The following is a 16551-nucleotide window of genomic DNA, read 5'->3' as shown; positions in this document are numbered from 1 at the left end:
TATTGCAGATGCGTCACCATCTGTTTTTCATATCTTACTGTCGAATAAGTATGTTACATGATAATGGCACTTAATTAATAATCTACCGATAAGGGTTATGTACTAAATCATCAAATATTTGTGTTTCCACTGTCTAGAAACTATATTACGTGGCTAGGGGGCGACCTAGACAGGCGAGTTAAAAGCAACCAGATATTTCGCCGTGAAGCGAAGTTGGTGAAAGTTTGCCGATCCGAGTTAACCTATAAATAATGCGTGCTTATATTCAGTACCATAACGTCAAGATGGCCGAGTTGGTCTAAGGCGCCAGTTTCAGGTACTGGTCCGAAAGGGCGTGGGTTCAAATCCCACTCTTGACATATTTCTTTTTCATTTTTTGTTATTTTCCTATTTTACTGCATCCTGTACTTTTTTTTACAGGTACTGCATCCTTCACTTAGGGTGTGTTTGGTAGCCCGGGCTATTTCATTTTTTGTTATTTTCCTATTTTACTGCATCCTGTACTTTTTTTTACAGGTACTGCATCCTTCACTTAGGGTGTGTTTGGTAGCCCGGGCTACTCAGAAACTCTACTCACAACCGAGATTTTAAGCAAATCCAGTGTTTGTTAGGCCGGCTCTTCCCTTCTCAGCACTGCTGAGCGGATACGAAAAAGGCCACAGAGCCGGGACGAAGAGTGAAGCTCAAATCGAGCTTCGCTGCTCATCCGGGATGAGCTAATCCCGCAAACTACTGTAGCAGTGGCCCGCGCTGCCCCAAGACTCCCACCCCGCACGTCATTTCCCCCCTCAGGTGGCCCGCGTCTCCTCTCTTTCTCTCTCTCCTTCGACCGCATCGCCGCCAGCGCTGCCGTGGCCGCCAGCCTCCTCCTCTCCCGTCGGCCGAGCAGGAGCAAGGGACCACGTCGCCGCCTCCCTCCCGTCCGTCGAGCAGAGCAGTACCAAGGGCCTCGTCCCTGCGCCGCCAACCGCCGCTAGGACGCCCCGCATCAACCAGGAGACGCCGCCGCGACTCGCAGGCTGGACACGCCGCCAGGACGCCCCACATCCAGCCCAACGCCTCTAGGACGAGCTTCTCTGGCTGCTCCTCCGCCAGCTGCTCCCCCTCCGTCCTCGTCCACCAGCCTCTCCTCCTCTGTTCGACGGAAATAAATCGATCGGCGGCCGGCTTCTGCAAGCTCGACCGACGGCCAGCTTGAGCGGCGCCCGGAGGCGGGCTTCTGCATGCTCGACCGGCGGCCGGCTTCTGCATGCTCGACCGACATCCAGCTTGAGCGGCGCCCGGCGGCCAGCTTGAGCGACGCCCGGCGGCGACACCCCTGCTGCGCAGGATCCACCAACGAAGGACGTGATTGCTTTTTATTTTTTTATTGAAGGACCCGATTGCTTTTCATTTTTATGCTTAAGGACCTTTGTGTAAAGAACAGTACCAGCACATCTCACCCTATACAACCTATACCAAACAACATCTAACCTCATAATCTCTCAAGTGATACAGGCTACCAAACAAACAGCCAAAGCTCACTTGAGCATGTATAAGATCACCATGTATGAGGGGAGATAGTTATTCTGAGTAGACCCGGGCTACCAAACACACCCTTAGCGGTGCTATATATGTTTCTTCTTCTCCGAGGTCTCCGTCTCTCAGCAGAGGAACTCAGCGGTCTTGCAGGACTCCAGGTTGTCTCTGAGACACTCCTTCGCCGCCTTGAACTTCCACCCCAACAACGTCTATCTTCCTGGAGCTCATCATCCTATTGTTGTTGTTTTCCGCCTCAATGTACCGGCATACGAGTAGACTGTAGACTAGTCTACTCGTCACATCACAACACTTGTTTGGCTAATCGGAGCCGTTCTTCCTTACTTCTTGGGCTTGCTTAGATATGGACAGAAGAACCGTGTAGTCTCCCGTGAAGAGGAGCTTCACGATCCACAAGGCGACGAATCCACCGGCGGTGATCACCGGCTGCCTTCCTCTTCCTCCCATCGATCTCCAATTCTCCATGAATTTTCGTTTCTCTTCGTTTCGCCGCCTCGATGTACGGATACGCCACCGCTACTTGTAGTAGAGTGCCTTGACTCAAATCGTTTGTCTACAGAGGAGGTCTATGTATAATTTTTTTTGAGAATTAGGGGGAGGGGGGCAGTGGCGGCGCCAGGAAAATGCTGGTGGGTATTCCCACCAGCGAAAAAAATGTTCTCAAAGCAAAGAAAAACACGAGCAAACGCCTATAATTTTCACAAAGCTTAGTAAAACACAGACAAAAGCCTATATAAGCTATATTGTCAGTAGGACAATAATTTTAGTAGGACTATAATAATTATTCCAGTACAATACATAATACTGTACTAAAATGCATAAATCCATACAAATCGAAGTACAACAACAAATTTCAATGGAAAGAGCCAGTACCTCTTACAATATAACTTTGCGGGCACCATTTTGGAAGAGATTGATGAAATTGTTTCATCTAGTTTCATCTATCTTCTTTTCTTTTGAAGCTTTATTCCACATTGCATATATGCTTCCAGCAGGCCCAGCACAATTCTTTTTCTTCATCTACATAACAACCAAAACAATGAAAAAATTAAGATATGAATAAATGGCATACTCTGATTTTCTATCTACTAATATTAGTGCTACTTTAGTAATCTACTGCTCTCCTAAATACCTAAAATACTAATTTGGTGCAGGTAATTTTGAATCTAATAGACAACTATGAACATCTAAATCTTAAATCAGAATGGGGAAAAGCAGAAGAGGTAAGAGAGGAGAGGATTCGTACCCTGCGAGCCGCCGAGTCCTCCTGGCCGCAGGTCACCGGTGAGGCGGTCGCCGTCGGTCGCCCGTCGCTGGCGCGGTGGTGCCCTGGCGCCCTGCCCAGCCGCCAATCGCTAGGGTTGGCTCTGTGCCTCTATGCTCTGTCCGTCGTGTTGGAACGATACGTAACGGAGGCAGCGAGCGAGGAGATTTGCATGTTCCATGGGCTTGGCCGCTTGGGCCTAATACAAAAAAAAAAAAAATTGAGCCAAAATCTATTTGGTATGCCTGGGCATACAGGGGCATACCCCTGGCGCCGCCCATGGAGGGGGGTGTTATTACCCGAGGTGAGTTGGCAGTCATACCATCCGTACAAAGTGTGAAAACAGGGGGATTAGAGGAAGAAACACAAAATTTTACATAGTACCGGACAAGAGGAAACTACGAAGGGTATCCAGCCGCCCGCGGTCATGGATCTTGTATCTCCACCTCCAAGTAGCAAGGTCATCGCCACCTCTGCGGAGCACATTGCATGCCATGGATGTCTTGGCGTTGAAGATGAGATCGTTCCGCGCCTTCTATAGAGACCAGAGAATCGTCGCGACGCTTGCATGCCAGATGTGGGTAGCCATCCATGGGGGTGGTGGTAAATCACAAAAGGAGAAACTGCCGGCTGGGACCGAGACACCTAACCGTGCCCACGCCTCGGAAGCAAGCTAACAGTCGAAGAAGAGATGCCTCCTCGTCACGGTCGAGGGGCAGGCCGCGCACACATCGAAGGGGGTGCAGTTCGTGAAGAAGAGGTTGGACCGAGTGCTGAGCCTGTCGATGTCGGTGAGGTACGAGAAAACCCGAACCTTGACAGACAAGAGGAGTCCCTAGGAGGTGCAGGAGGACACATCCTTGTCATACCGCGGGGAGAGCATGCAGTAAGCCTCCCTAGAGCTGAACGGGGGAGCAGAGTGAGAGTCGATGCAGCGGAGATCCTGTCCATCACCAAGGGCGACAGAGGTCTATCTATATGAGTCTTCTGCGTTGGATAGCTCCGTCTCTGGCCATTGTTTTCAAGCGCCTGCACGTGGCAACAGCTGGGTTTGAAACTACGACAAGTGTAGGGCATTGTCCAGCTCATGCTAGCAGAGCTGGACAAACACAACCCTCGCCGCTTCGCGCTGCTTTGCCAGAGCCAGCCAACCAGGTGTTGACCCTTGATTTCATTTGGTGCCTCATCAAAAGCGGCACACTTCTAAAATCTTTTCCGCACGATCCCAACATGAGATCGAGTTCCATGACTTTTTTTACGAAAATTTTGTTGATCTATTAATAATAATCGGTAGCAGTACAAACAACTATAAAAGTAATAAAATCGTAGTTTTTGTTATTTTGTAAAAAAATCATAAATTATCCAAAAAAATCATAAATAATTTTTTCGATAACTAGCAACGAGTACAAACACTAGCGCGAAGAAATATTTATCTTAATGGAGTTTTTTTTGCAGTAGACAGAAGTATAATAATAGAAGAACATACAAAAGCATCTAGGTTGTAAATAGTTGAAACACCCTATCTTAGCTTTTAAATCTCCAAACGCCAGTAGTAGGCAGAGATTGCAAACGGCAGCAGTAAGACAAAAGAAGTATTACAAGTTTTGGCACAGGAGCGACCGCGCCTCTCCCCTTGATCCCCCTCCCCCTCGCCGCCGTCGAAGGACCCGCCGGGCGAAGCTAGGGTGGTGACGACAACGGTGGTGACGGTCGTGGTGTATGGCCGATCAAAAGTCCCTTTCTCCAGTGGCCGATGCGACCACGACGACACATGCGGGCGTCGTTACCTTGCTAAAGGCGCAATCTTGGCCTTCATTATGCCTTCCTTCTCCTCTGATGCCGAGGGAAACCCTACGTCCGGTTCACTGGACCAACGATGCCGACTCCAAGGTGTCATTATCTTCTTAAAGACGTCGTCGAGGCTGTCGGGGATTGACCTATGCGGCATTCTGGGGTGGTAATGTGCTGAAGGTGGTGGCCACTGCCCAAGGATTGCGCTTCCAGGGCTGTCAAGATCCTGCCTTCTTCTCGTTGACTCCTCTAGGAACATAAGGGGAGGTACGTTGGTCCGGGTTGCCTTGAAGTTGAGGCCGAGCTTCAGTGTTGTCTTGCTTGGTTCGTGACGCGGTTCTGAAGCCATGTGCTCTTCTTCTCGCCATTCGTGATAGAATGTTGGGCAATGAGAGTCGTTTATCATCGGGTGTGTTGTTTGTCTCTTGGTGTTGTATCGTGGAACGAAGTTGTAACCTTCTTGGCTTTGTATAGACTATCTTGGTATTTCTTCCAGCTAATTTATACACATTCTAAGATATATTCTTGAAAAAAATTATTACAATTTCACGGAACGGTTTGAGCAGTCCACAAATCAGCTACTTCCTCCGTTCTTAAATACAAGATCACTTTGTTTTTTGAGGCAAATTTTGATTACTAGTAGGATCAACCAAATATTAGTTGCATGCAATTTGAAACTATATCATGGGATGCACAATTCAATGAACTTTCTAATGATATATTTTGAAATGACATATAACTTATATTCGGTTGAATAAATCATTACTCAAAGTTTGAAATGAAAACGATGTGGCCTTGTATTAATGTGAGTATCCTCCGTATGAAGCTGTTGTTGACTTCAGAACTAGTGCCACATCAGCGGTGCTCAGTGCCGTCCTCTTCTTGCACAAAGACACGGCCTATGCAGCAAAGCTCAGTTGAGGATGCCTGCAGCCATGTAGGACTCAACGCTGTCCTTCAACGTCTCCTCCATCGTCCTGAACCTCCACCCCAGCCTCTGCAGCTTCTCGGAGCTGAACACCTTCTCATCCCCCACTTGGACGAACCTGCCGAAATCATCGTCACCATCTGCCAAAATCATCACTGTATACTCCCTATGGTGAGCGAATCAAGTGTTGGCTGCTTACTTGTTGGGGTAATTGAGGTTCGGATGCAAGTCCTCGATGACGGAAACCATTTCGGACACCTTCCTGGCGTACGCGCTGCAGATGTACCTGCCGGCCGCCTCCGGGTTCTCGTACGTCAGCACGAGAGCGTCGGCGACGTCGCGGACGTCCACCATGTTCCTCACCTTGTCGTCCATGGCGTCGACGCCGTCGCCTGCGCAGATCAGATCACTTAGAATTGCACGGTGGCTATGGACTATGGTGTTATCTGCATTTGTACGTCTGAATGTGAAAGGGCAAAAAATGAAACCGGCATACATTTCAAGTATTTGATGAGGAACAGGCTGCTGGTGTTCACCGTGGGCTGCAGTAGAGGACCGAACACCAGCGACGGGCACACGGTGACCACGTCTAGCCCAGTCTTCTCGGCGTAAGCTATGGCCTCGCGCTCCGCCAGCGTCTTGGAGAGGCAGTACCAGTTCTGACAAAAAGCCACAAGATAGATTGGTACTAAGATCTCGGTCACCACCCGAATAAGCTAACTGAGCCGACGGAAGTTCACCTCGATAGTTCTGCAGTAGTCTTCATTGGACCAGCAGTCCTCGTCCACCGAGGGTCCCTCAGGGAGGTTCGGGTTGACGAAGACCGCGCCGACCGACGACACCACGACGACGCGGCGTACTCCGGCCTCGCTGCAGGCCGTGAGCACGTTCAGCGTGCCGGCCACCGCCGGTGCCAGCAGCTCCACCTGCGCCGGACAACTTGCGTGTAAGCCGGCCGGGAAATCAGCCAATCGGCCGGCATAGCTCGATCTTGTATATGGTGTTACCTCGGGGTTGTTGGATTTGGTGGCAGGAACGGGGCTGGCGACATGGAAGACGCCGTCGCAGCCGGCCACGGCTGACGCCACGCTCGCGTAGTCCAGCACGTCGGCCTCGAACAATCTCAGCCGCTCGCCGGCGCCGTCCAGCGCCCTCAGGTGATCGTTCTTGTGGTCACCTGCATATAGAATTTTAAGTTGACAACATATAGAATTTTACCTCCGATGGAGGCCGGGCGGTCGATTAACACGAGTCAGACAAGAACGTCTTACTGGGATCACGGACGGTGCCGTGCACCGCGTAGTCTCCTCCGGAAAGGAGTCGCCGGATGAGCCACGAGGCGATGAAGCCTCCGGCGCCCGTCACACACACCCTCGTCGTCTTCATCGCGCCAGCTGGCTCCATGGCTTCTCGATAATCTCCTTTGGCTTGAGCAGCCACCTCTGAAAGAAGACACTACCGATCGATATTCTTACCATCTCATGTTGGAAGTTGACGAAAGCGTCCACTTCGATGTCCCTACCCTTCAGCCGTCCGACAGAGTTCATAATCATATACACTCGACTGTCAAATAAAAAGTTTATATTTGTCCGAACGTGCCAATTGACCCGTTCATCTCATCATTAGCATCTGAGTAGAAGAAAAGATTGGCTAGATAGTGAAAGAATGGAATGATGTCGCTTTTTCATATATATCGACATGCAGTTTAGGAACCTCCGCCTAACCAAAACTCAGGTAGCTCATGGGTTCAGTGCATGTGCGCCGATCACGCACGGCTCTTCCTCGCCGCCGCCTCCATGCTCTTTCTTCTCTCCCGCCGCCTCTACAGACTACAAGGCGTCTTGCCACGATGCCACCCACGCTGGGCAATCCCTATTCTCCGCTTAATGCGGGAGCGAGCGGGCGCTCCGCTCAGAGCGTGATGGACGTGGGCCGGCTCATCAGCTAGGGCAGCGTCTTTCTTTGTTTTTTTCTTCTTCAGTTTTTTCTGTTCTTTTCGGTTTTTCTCCGGTTTCTTTCCTCCCGTTTTTTGGTTTTGCCGATCGGTTTTTTCTGAACTTTTGAACTTTCGAACTTTTTTGAATTTGAACTTTTTTGGAATTTGAACAATTTTGAAGTTTGAACTTTTTTTTATTTGGGAACATTTTTTGTGTTTGAACTTTTTTCAGGTTTGAGCTTTTTGAAATTTTAGAAATTTTTATACTGAACATTTTTCAGTTTGGAACTTTTCAGTTTTGAATGATTTGATTTTTTGAAATTTGAAATTTGTTCAATTTTGAAAATTGTTCGCTTTTTAAAATCGTTCAATTTTTAAAATTGTTCGTTTTAAAATCGTTCGATTTCGAATTTGTTCGGTTTAGAATTTGCATAGATTTTGAATTCTGTTTAGAAACACTAAGAAAATGTTCAACGTTTTTTTTTTCGAGCATAGAAAATGTTCAACGTGAACGTAAACTATCATCGAAGAAACAGAAATAGAAAAGACAACAGAATAAATGGGCCTGGCCCATAATAGATTTCTTTAAGCGGAGCCCCACTAGCTCCCGCTTAAAGCGGTCAATAGGGCCTCCCCCCACGCTGCGCTCAAGTGGACCGCTGGAGAAATAAGGCTGAACCTCTGTGGGCCTCCAGAAAACAATCGGCCCAGGAAACAAGGAAGTTGGCGCTCCTGCTGCACCAGCGACTCAGCGAGCGTATCTCACGTTTAGTCCCACCTCGCTTCTGGGCACAGACGCGGAAGATGGAAGAGCCTACATATACAGGCCCCCCGCCAACCTTGCAACATACTTACCTGGACGGGGTCTACGAGCGATCAACAAGGCTCGTGGCCTAGGTCAATGGTCCACATTGCACTTGGTGGATGCGTTGGCTTATCATCTCCCCAAGTGGGAGAGTGAACGTCATAATTTGTGGTAGAGGGGGTACGCGTTCGCGCGGCCCCTGCCAATTCTTGAACATTAAGTTTTGGTCCCTGGATCTGTTCTGTTCCAAACGTATATTGGATGTGTTATGCGTGCTGACCTGTACCCGACTCTGCAAGCGTTGTTGGGGACATTCAAGTCAGAAGTCCCAACTCTGTCACCATGCTGAACATCATAAGTTACAGGCTAACATGGGAGACCTGTTCATAATTCAACTTGTTCAGGAATTATAATATGCAACAAGTATTTCAGCCAACAAAACATGCAACTACTCTGCTTGAAACTACTCTTGTGCTTGTTTCACAGCTCACGTGATTCTTTCTTTATTTAAATGCTTCTACGTATATTTTTGGTTACATGACTTCTTGATGATTGTTTCACTGTTCACATGAATCGAAAAGGGGTTTGCAAACCATGAACAGCTAAACTCGTCTCCGCTGCATGATCAGTTCAGGATGCCAGATGCTCCGTAGGATTCGACGCTGTCACCGAGCGTCTTCTCTACAGGCCTGAAGGTCCACCCTAGCTTCTGAAGTTTCTCTGAACTGTAAATGATATTGTGTTCCACTTCCTCAAAGCTGCAAAGCAGAAAGAACAATAAGTTGCTTGCGAGTTAAGAATTCAAAAAATGGAAGGAAGGACAAACATTGTACTCCGTAGCATTTTGTGATATGGGACATCTTTTAGTTAAAAATTTACATTCCATATTACTGTACTGCACTTTATATGATATGCCAGTCCCAATTCTAGACTTTCTGAGTGATGCGGACATGCTCAGAAAAGAAAAAATGGACTTCGATAATTATACTTCCTTTTAAGAAATATCATCTAGATTATCAATGCAGAATTGAAGTAGCAGCAAGAAAAGCAAAGTTGCCTGCTGAGAAAGGCACTTACTTTTTCGGATAAGTGTACATTGGATATATGGTCTTCAGTATGTTTATCATATCAGACACTTTAATTGGTGATGAACTGCAGATGTACCGTCCAGACGCCTCTGGATTTTCATACATCAAAAGAAGAGCATCGGCAACATCACGAACATCCACTATGTTCCTGATTTTATTTTCTACAGTCTCGTGTTCTCCTGCAGAAAAAAGTATTTTCATTTTTACAGAAACATAACTATGAGCTTACACAAGTTTGGTGATTCAAAATAGCTTGATTGTAAAGGCATAATGTTCTTTTCTGCTATTGGTTAACATGTTTGGTTGAGTTGGAAACAAACAACAGAGGCATGCATCATTTCTGATGGCCCAGTTCAAATAGAGCAATTCCAGTTAACACTCGTTTATGTAATTGCATAAAAGAAGAGAAAACTAAGATAAACACACCCACCTTTAAGATAATTAAGGAGGATTTTGCTGCTTGCATTAACTGTGGACTGCATCAAGGGGCCAATTACCAATGATGGGCAAATAGTTACAATATCCAACCCAGTTTTTGCTGCATAAGCAAAAGCCTCACGCTCTGCAAGTGTTTTGGAAAGGAAATACCAATCCTGCCAGAATGACAACACAGATAATTTGCTTCAAATAGGTGATCCAGAGCAAGGAATTACAAAAAGAGACCAGGAACATTTTGTGTGGTTTGCTGAAGAACATCATTTTTTTATTATAAAGTCATAGACACCTATTCAATGACTTCCGCTTTGGACAAAGCAATGCGAAAAAATCGAAAGAGCGTGGATAGGTGACTTTTGAGTTAAAGAAAAATTTCAACATGTGAAAACGACCGAAGAATTCAAGACATGAATTTGAGAGTCAAGGCCCAGAGTAAGGTAAATGTTATAGTATTAACATATTTGTAAATGCACTGAGAATGCATATGAAACTTTTCTCTTCCCAAAGGACATCTATTACACGTAACAAACTTGGAGAATGGAGATATGTGTGGTTGCAAAGCTCCCTAAAAATGCCAGATATTTTCAAAAAAAAATCAAGCATTTCAGGATGTGCTCACAGGATCCAACAAAAAGATAACCGTGATATGAATTCAAACAGGAAAAAAAAGTCTCTAGCTCTTAATTTGGTGGATCCTAAATTACAGCTAACCTAAAACCGGTAAATGATTGTTTACAACATATTTGAATCTCGAGATAAAAATATGGTTCAGCAAAGAATACTTACTATTGAAGATTAAAATTAGATATAAAACCACATGTATTCCAAGTCAAATATATGTTTGCGATTAATTAAGAGTCTATGTATACTAGCCTACCAAAGGTTTAGCAAATGTGAAGGCATTGCCTTACTTACCTCACTCTTTCTGCAGAGGTCCACGTCTGACCAGCTTTCTTCATCAAAGGCTTTACCCTTAGGCCAGCTAGGATTATTGGACACAGCAGACATTGAAGACACCATAACAACTCGCTTAACTTTTGCCTCGTAGCAAGCCTTCAACACATTCAGTGTGCCTGTTACAGCGGGAGCTATGACTTCTGCCTACAAAGCAGTAAAGAATACATTATTATCGTCAGCACTTGTTTCTAGAAATTAACCAATGCGCAGTGATATCCATATAACAGAACTATATTAGAGAAAGAGGTAACTTTCAGATAGCTTGATGCCGCAGAAGGCACAAATCAGGCAATAAACAATGTCTGCTGTCATGAACTATGTTCATAGGCAAACACAAACATCCTGAAAGGATGGAAAATTAATTGCAATACGCTTCTAGGCCTTAAAGCCAAGTAGGTGTTATATCTAACTCAGGAAGCAAAGCCACCACACATAGTTGGCAATAAATTGCATCATACTAAATCACAATCTTCACCAGCTTGTTTCCCCTGAAAACTCCACAAAACTGCAAAACATATGTCCTTACAAATTCACCTCAGGGTTGGTTGATCGGCCCGAAGGGACAGGGCTAGCAACATGGAAGACTCCCTCACAGCCAGCAACCGCTGATGCAACGGTGTCATAATCCAGCAGGTCAGCCCTGACCAGCTGCAACCTTTCCCGAGCACCTTCTAGTGCCTTGAGGTGAGCATTCTTATCATCATCTGCAGCACATGGGCACACACAACATCGTCATCATGTATACAAAATTTCTTGGGTCCATCACACTAAAGTAAACCCAAATTAATATTCAATCTAGCCAAAATCCTCGTGCTGCTACAGATTTTTTGTTGTTGCATTGTTTGAGTTGTTTAAACCCTTGTGTGAGCATAGTTCTTAACTTTATGTGGAATATAAAATTATCTAAAATTATAGATTAATCTAAAGAATTGGGCAAAAGCCATACGTATGTCTGCTACACACACTGTAGGATAATTACCATAATTAATTTCTTAGCAATTTAAGAAGTAATAATCTCAGAAGCGTGAACCGACCGCCACCAACTCAGATCTTTATAAGAAAACTTTATCTGAACACTACACATTCCGCTCCAAGAGACTTATAAAAACTAGCTAAAGCATCAGAATTTTAAGATCTCAAGAAGCTACTGTTGACATCCAAGAACCACGTGTTGTCCTACCCTGCTTCTATATTCCATTGACCTATCTATACATAATAATTAGTACTCCGTATATACTACTGTATAAACATAGATCTTCGACGGCACAGCCAGGAGAAATAAAAAAAGGGAACTTGTGGAGGTGGGAAGAATAGATCGGGGCGACGAAGGCCCTCAGTTACCAGGATTGCGCACGGTGCCGCGGACCGCGTAGTGGCCCTTGGTGAGGAGGAGCTTGACGAGCCATGAGGCGACGAAGCCTCCTGCGCCGGTAACGCACACGGTCTTCCTCGCCGCCGCCTCCATGCTCTGTCTTCTCTCGCGCCGCCTCTGCTAGTCCCCTTCTGCTCTGCGGAATTTGGTTGCTCTGCGTCTCTCCACGCCGCGCTGAGGTGGACGGCAGGCCAAAGAGACTAGACACCACCAGACTACAGGAGCCCAGAGGTCGAGGTCTTTCCAGTCTTTTTTTCCCTCTCTTTGAGATGAGAATCTTTCCACTTCGGTTTCTTTTGGCGTTGACCTACGAATGGATGAGCCCATGGGTCCGACATTCGTCGCTCCATAGGTTCAGAGAGTTTTTAAATGGGGAGAGTCGAGCACGAGCGAGTGCAAATATCCCGCAATTAGTTGTGGATGTACCTTATTTTTTTGTGATACTTTTAACTTTTCAAAAAAAGTAAACTAAAATTGTAGATGTTGGCTATGCTATATATTACGAATCTGGAAATTTTTGTGTCAAAATAAGATCATATGTGACCTGTGCAAAAAAAAAAAGACATAGGTGAATAGTATCATGTACTATTTACACATCATTTATTATTTTTGTGTAGATTATATATGATCATATTTTCGAATGAAACTTCACAAATGCATAAAATACAACACAATGTAGGTCCATAATTTTAGTTTCCATTTTTTAAAACTAGAAAGTGTCACGAAAAGAAAATTGCATCTGTAACTAGTTGTGGATTCTGAGAACCAACCCGTGGTTGGATGGTTAGGAGGGCAATGGCACCCCCAGGCCACCAGAGTTCAAATCCCAGATTTGACACTTTGGTGTCTCATAAAGGCAGAATATTCTTCAGTGGGAGGCGACGTTCCCGTCGACAGCGAGGCGCCTGTGGTGACTTCGTCAATCTCAAGACCTGCCGGATCAGTTCTTCAACGCAGTCTCTTGGAGGTGCTCATAGGGGTAGGGTATGCGTGTGTGCGTTCATAGGGGTGAGTGTGTGCGCGTATGTATGAGCGTCTTTGATTGTACTGTGTTTCGCAAAAAAAAAAAAACTAGTTGTGGATTCAAGTTTCCATGTTGATCTGGTGAAAATTAGCCGGCTGCCCACCCTTTCGAGCAACAACTTTTAGCACATCGCAATCAAATAGCTATACTGCTATCTTTTTTTGTCTTGTGTCAATTTTTTTAAAATTTACTAAGTTTAGATAAAACAGTGATGTTAATTAAATTTCTGTATTATTAAATTGCATTTTAAAGTGTCATAAATACTGCTATGTTTCTCCATAAAATTGGTCAATTTTATTAAGTTACAAAAATTAGAAGTACAAGTATTGGCAAAGGGAGGGAGTACCTGTCAAAAAAAAATTCCATATGCATGTAACTTTGCTAGTAACACTTTTTTCCATCGTCTCTAAACTTATGCAATTTTTTGATTAAATCCATGTAAAGACATTTGCGATAAATATCTATTTGGTTGCAGTACGATGTAAAGGAACGTTTCACCGTCAACATGAAACACATGTGCCCCACACATCTAATCACGTTATCACCAGATTTTGGCCAAATCAGGAGATGAGCCGTAAGTGAGATGGGCTTGACGGATTACGCGTGGAGGATCTCTGAAGCGGCCTGGCACAAAGAAGTTGGGCTAAATTGCCCATGTATCTGTATTATAGTAGATCGTATCTTAATTTAGAAGTTAGAGTTTTATCCGTGCACGGTTAGGTGCACGCCTGAATTAGAAAGTCCCCCGGACTATAAATATGTATCTAGGGTTTATGAAATAAACAACAACCAACGTTCAACACAAATCAATCTCGGCGCATCGCCAACTCCTTCGTCTCGAGGGTTTCTTCGGTAAGCACCATGCTGCCTAGATCGCATCTTGCGATCTAGGCAGCACAAGCTTATTACGTTGTTCATGCGCTGCTCGTGCTCGAACCCTTTTTGATGGCGAGCAACGTAGTTATCTTAGATGTGTTAGGGTTAGCATTGTTCTTCGTATCATATGATGTCGTAGTGCAACCCTTATACATCTAGCCGCCCTTACACCTATCTTAGGTGTAGGGGCGGCACCCCGCTTGATCATTTTTTAGTAGATCCGATCCGTTACGGTTGCTCCTTGTTCTTCAAGGATTAGTTTAATATCCGCAATAGTTAGGCCTTACAAAGGGTTGGAGGATCCAGCGGCGTGTAGGGTGTAGTTTGCTAGCCCTAGACAGGATGTTCCGGGATCAACCTCGTGTTGGTTTTTAGGCCCCTGTCTAGGATCGGCTTACGATCACCGTACGCGAGTGCGAGGCCCAATCGTGAGTAGGATGATCCGATTATGCGGTGAAAACCCTAAATCGTCGTAGATCGCTTTAGCTTTATCTTGATCAAGCAGGACCACCATATATTCGTACACCGTGTACGAATCATGGGTGGATCGGCTCTTTGAGCCGATTCACGAGATAACCTCGAGAGCCGATCGAGGCTCGTATTTAATGTTTACGTGTATGCCATGCAGGAAACTAAGCGAGGCATCATCCAACACCTTCCCGACCGGTATAGGTCAGGTGGCACGCCCTTGCATCGAGCATCGGAAGTGTGCGCAGAAGGCTTTGCGGGCCGTCGCTCGAGAGGACCAGGGCCAGCCGCAGCCCCGGGTTGTTCCCGGCTCTACGGTGTTGCCCGTCGCTGCCCGCCGGTGGGTTTCTGACCGCAACACATTCTGGCACGCCCGGTGGGACAATCTTGGACATCAACCGCATCGCCATCTACATCTGAGATGGCGGAGGGCACTCCGGTTAAGTACGAGGATCTGACTGACGAGCTCAAGAAGAAGCATGACGAGATCAAGGCAGTCCTCGAAGCCGACCTCATCGGCTCTTTTCACGTAACCCGCTCCCATGGCATCGGGTGGAAGGGGTTCTCACCTGAAGGCGCGCTCGATGGAGTGGACCTGTCCTCCCCGTCAGAAGAACGCACCAGGTTGCTGCGTCAGGAGATCAACTTCATGGTGGCTCACTCGCTGCACCGCCACTCTGAGAGCCTGGTGAACACTTTGGAGCGTGTCGCTCTTCGCGTGATCCAGGAAATCATGAGCCATCAGTACTCTCCGTCAGGACCGGCTCGGGGACTTACCAAGGAGAGATGCCACTCCGGCCCCGTCCACCGCCGTCGTTTGCGTTGGCAGCACCGTAGGTGCCGAACTCATCGGCATACGTCGTCTACAAGATTGGTGGTGCCCCTAGCGACTACCAATTCCTACATGAGGCGCCCAAGGAGATCCCGCACGGATACACGTGCGCATACGTGCTAGACCGCAAGAATCGGGCACTCTCGAACCAGTGCCGCAACGCAGGGACTTCGGAACAGCAGGAGGAACGTCGGGGACAGTATCTTGAGAAGCGTACGTGGCTAGCTAAGTACGCCACTCCGACAAACCTCCAGAGCCCAGCCCCCGCAGTTGGCTCACAACCGGAAAAGCAAGCATGGCTGGCTAAGTATGCCACCCCGGCGAATCTTCGTGGTTCGACACCTTCAGCCCATCACCGCGGATCAGATTTGTACAATTCTGAAAGATCAGCTCGGCATGATGCCGAAAAGGCGGACAATCGGCTATACCAAGCCGTACCCCAACGAGTACGAATTGATCCCGCTACCACCCAAATATCGGCTCCCGGACTTCACAAAGTTTAGTGGATCAGATAGTTCCAGCTCCATCGAGCATGTGAGCCGATATTTGGCACAGCTAGGCACGATCTCAGCATCAGACGAGCTGCGCGTGAGGTTCTTCGCACAGTCCCTCACAGGATCGGCTTTCGGATGGTACACATCGCTGCCACCGAACTCAATCCGGACTTGGAAGCAGTTGGAAGAGCGAGCTCCATATACAATATCATTCGGAGGCTTCCGAGGCTGGTATTGCCGATCTAGCACAAGTACGACGAAGCGCGGGGAAACAGGTGTCAGAATACATCCAGCGCTTCAGGACCGTGAGGAACCGATGCTATTCGGTTCACGTAAGTGAAAAAGAAGCGGCCGAGTTGGCGGTGGTGGGTCTCTCATCATCGATCAAGGACGTGGCCTCCCAAGCAGACTACCCTTCATTGGCGCACATGGTACGAGAGCTGTCAGCATATGAACAGCCGCCACCCGCATGTTTACCAGGATAAATTCAAGCGCGCGGTGGTCCCGGTTGAGGCAGACGAGGGTGAAGGTGCTGCCGGGAGATCAAGAGGTAGCAGTGGCTGAATGGACTCTGAGCGGCAAGCCCCGTGTCCTGTAAGTGGGTTAAGCCACAAGGCCCTCCAAAAGGGTTTGACTTCGACGTGACCAAAGCTGAGCAGATTTTCGACCTCTTACTCAAGGAGAAGCAGCTAAAGGTACCCGAAGGCCACAAGATCCCCACGGTGCAGGAGCTGAACGGAAA

The 16551-nt window shown here is 46.9% G+C and overlaps 2 protein-coding genes and 2 non-coding genes across 4 annotated transcripts; 2 read left to right on the top strand and 2 right to left on the bottom strand.

Moving 5' to 3' along the window:
- Positions 1-278: 278 nt before the first annotated feature.
- On the top strand, positions 279-359 carry TRNAL-CAG. The gene has a single exon. It is a non-coding gene; the product is annotated as a tRNA-Leu (tRNA).
- A 5148-nt stretch (positions 360-5507) lies between these two features.
- On the bottom strand, positions 5508-6926 carry LOC124683851 (cinnamoyl-CoA reductase 1-like). The gene is made up of 6 exons (XM_047218282.1): positions 6794-6926; positions 6530-6699; positions 6263-6448; positions 6019-6181; positions 5722-5914; positions 5508-5640 (listed from the first exon to the last, which is right to left on the bottom strand). The coding sequence occupies exons 1-6, from the start codon at positions 6924-6926 to the stop codon at positions 5508-5510; spliced, it is 978 nt and encodes a 325-aa protein (XP_047074238.1).
- A 1379-nt stretch (positions 6927-8305) lies between these two features.
- On the top strand, positions 8306-8466 carry LOC124685542. The gene has a single exon (XR_006997524.1). It is a non-coding gene; the product is annotated as a U1 spliceosomal RNA (small nuclear RNA).
- A 413-nt stretch (positions 8467-8879) lies between these two features.
- On the bottom strand, positions 8880-12323 carry LOC124695422 (cinnamoyl-CoA reductase 1-like). The gene is made up of 6 exons (XM_047228278.1): positions 12085-12323; positions 11278-11447; positions 10702-10887; positions 9782-9944; positions 9341-9530; positions 8880-9021 (listed from the first exon to the last, which is right to left on the bottom strand). Exons 1-6 carry the CDS (start codon positions 12206-12208, stop codon positions 8889-8891), a joined length of 966 nt encoding a protein of 321 aa, XP_047084234.1. The 5' UTR covers positions 12209-12323; the 3' UTR covers positions 8880-8888.
- Positions 12324-16551: the final 4228 nt, after the last annotated feature.

Source organism: Lolium rigidum, chromosome 1, assembly GCF_022539505.1.
Source record: "Lolium rigidum isolate FL_2022 chromosome 1, APGP_CSIRO_Lrig_0.1, whole genome shotgun sequence".
NCBI lineage: Eukaryota > Viridiplantae > Streptophyta > Magnoliopsida > Poales > Poaceae > Lolium > Lolium rigidum.
This window is presented reverse-complemented; position numbering and strand designations above follow the sequence as displayed.

Coding starts and splice junctions, on each gene's coding strand:
- LOC124683851 (XM_047218282.1), bottom strand. CDS start 6,926: ATGGAGCCAGCTGGCGCGATGAAGACGACGAGGGTGTGTGTGACGGGC. Junction 6,700..6,793: donor CGGCACCGTCCGTGATCCCA/GTAAGACGTTCT, acceptor TTCTATATGCAG/GTGACCACAAGAACGATCAC. Junction 5,641..5,721: donor AACCTCAATTACCCCAACAA/GTAAGCAGCCAA, acceptor TGATTTCGGCAG/GTTCGTCCAAGTGGGGGATG.
- LOC124695422 (XM_047228278.1), bottom strand. CDS start 12,208: ATGGAGGCGGCGGCGAGGAAGACCGTGTGCGTTACCGGCGCAGGAGGC. Junction 9,945..10,701: donor ACCTCTGCAGAAAGAGTGAG/GTAAGTAAGGCA, acceptor TCATTCTGGCAG/GATTGGTATTTCCTTTCCAA. Junction 9,531..9,781: donor CCTCCTTAATTATCTTAAAG/GTGGGTGTGTTT, acceptor TTTTTTCTGCAG/GAGAACACGAGACTGTAGAA.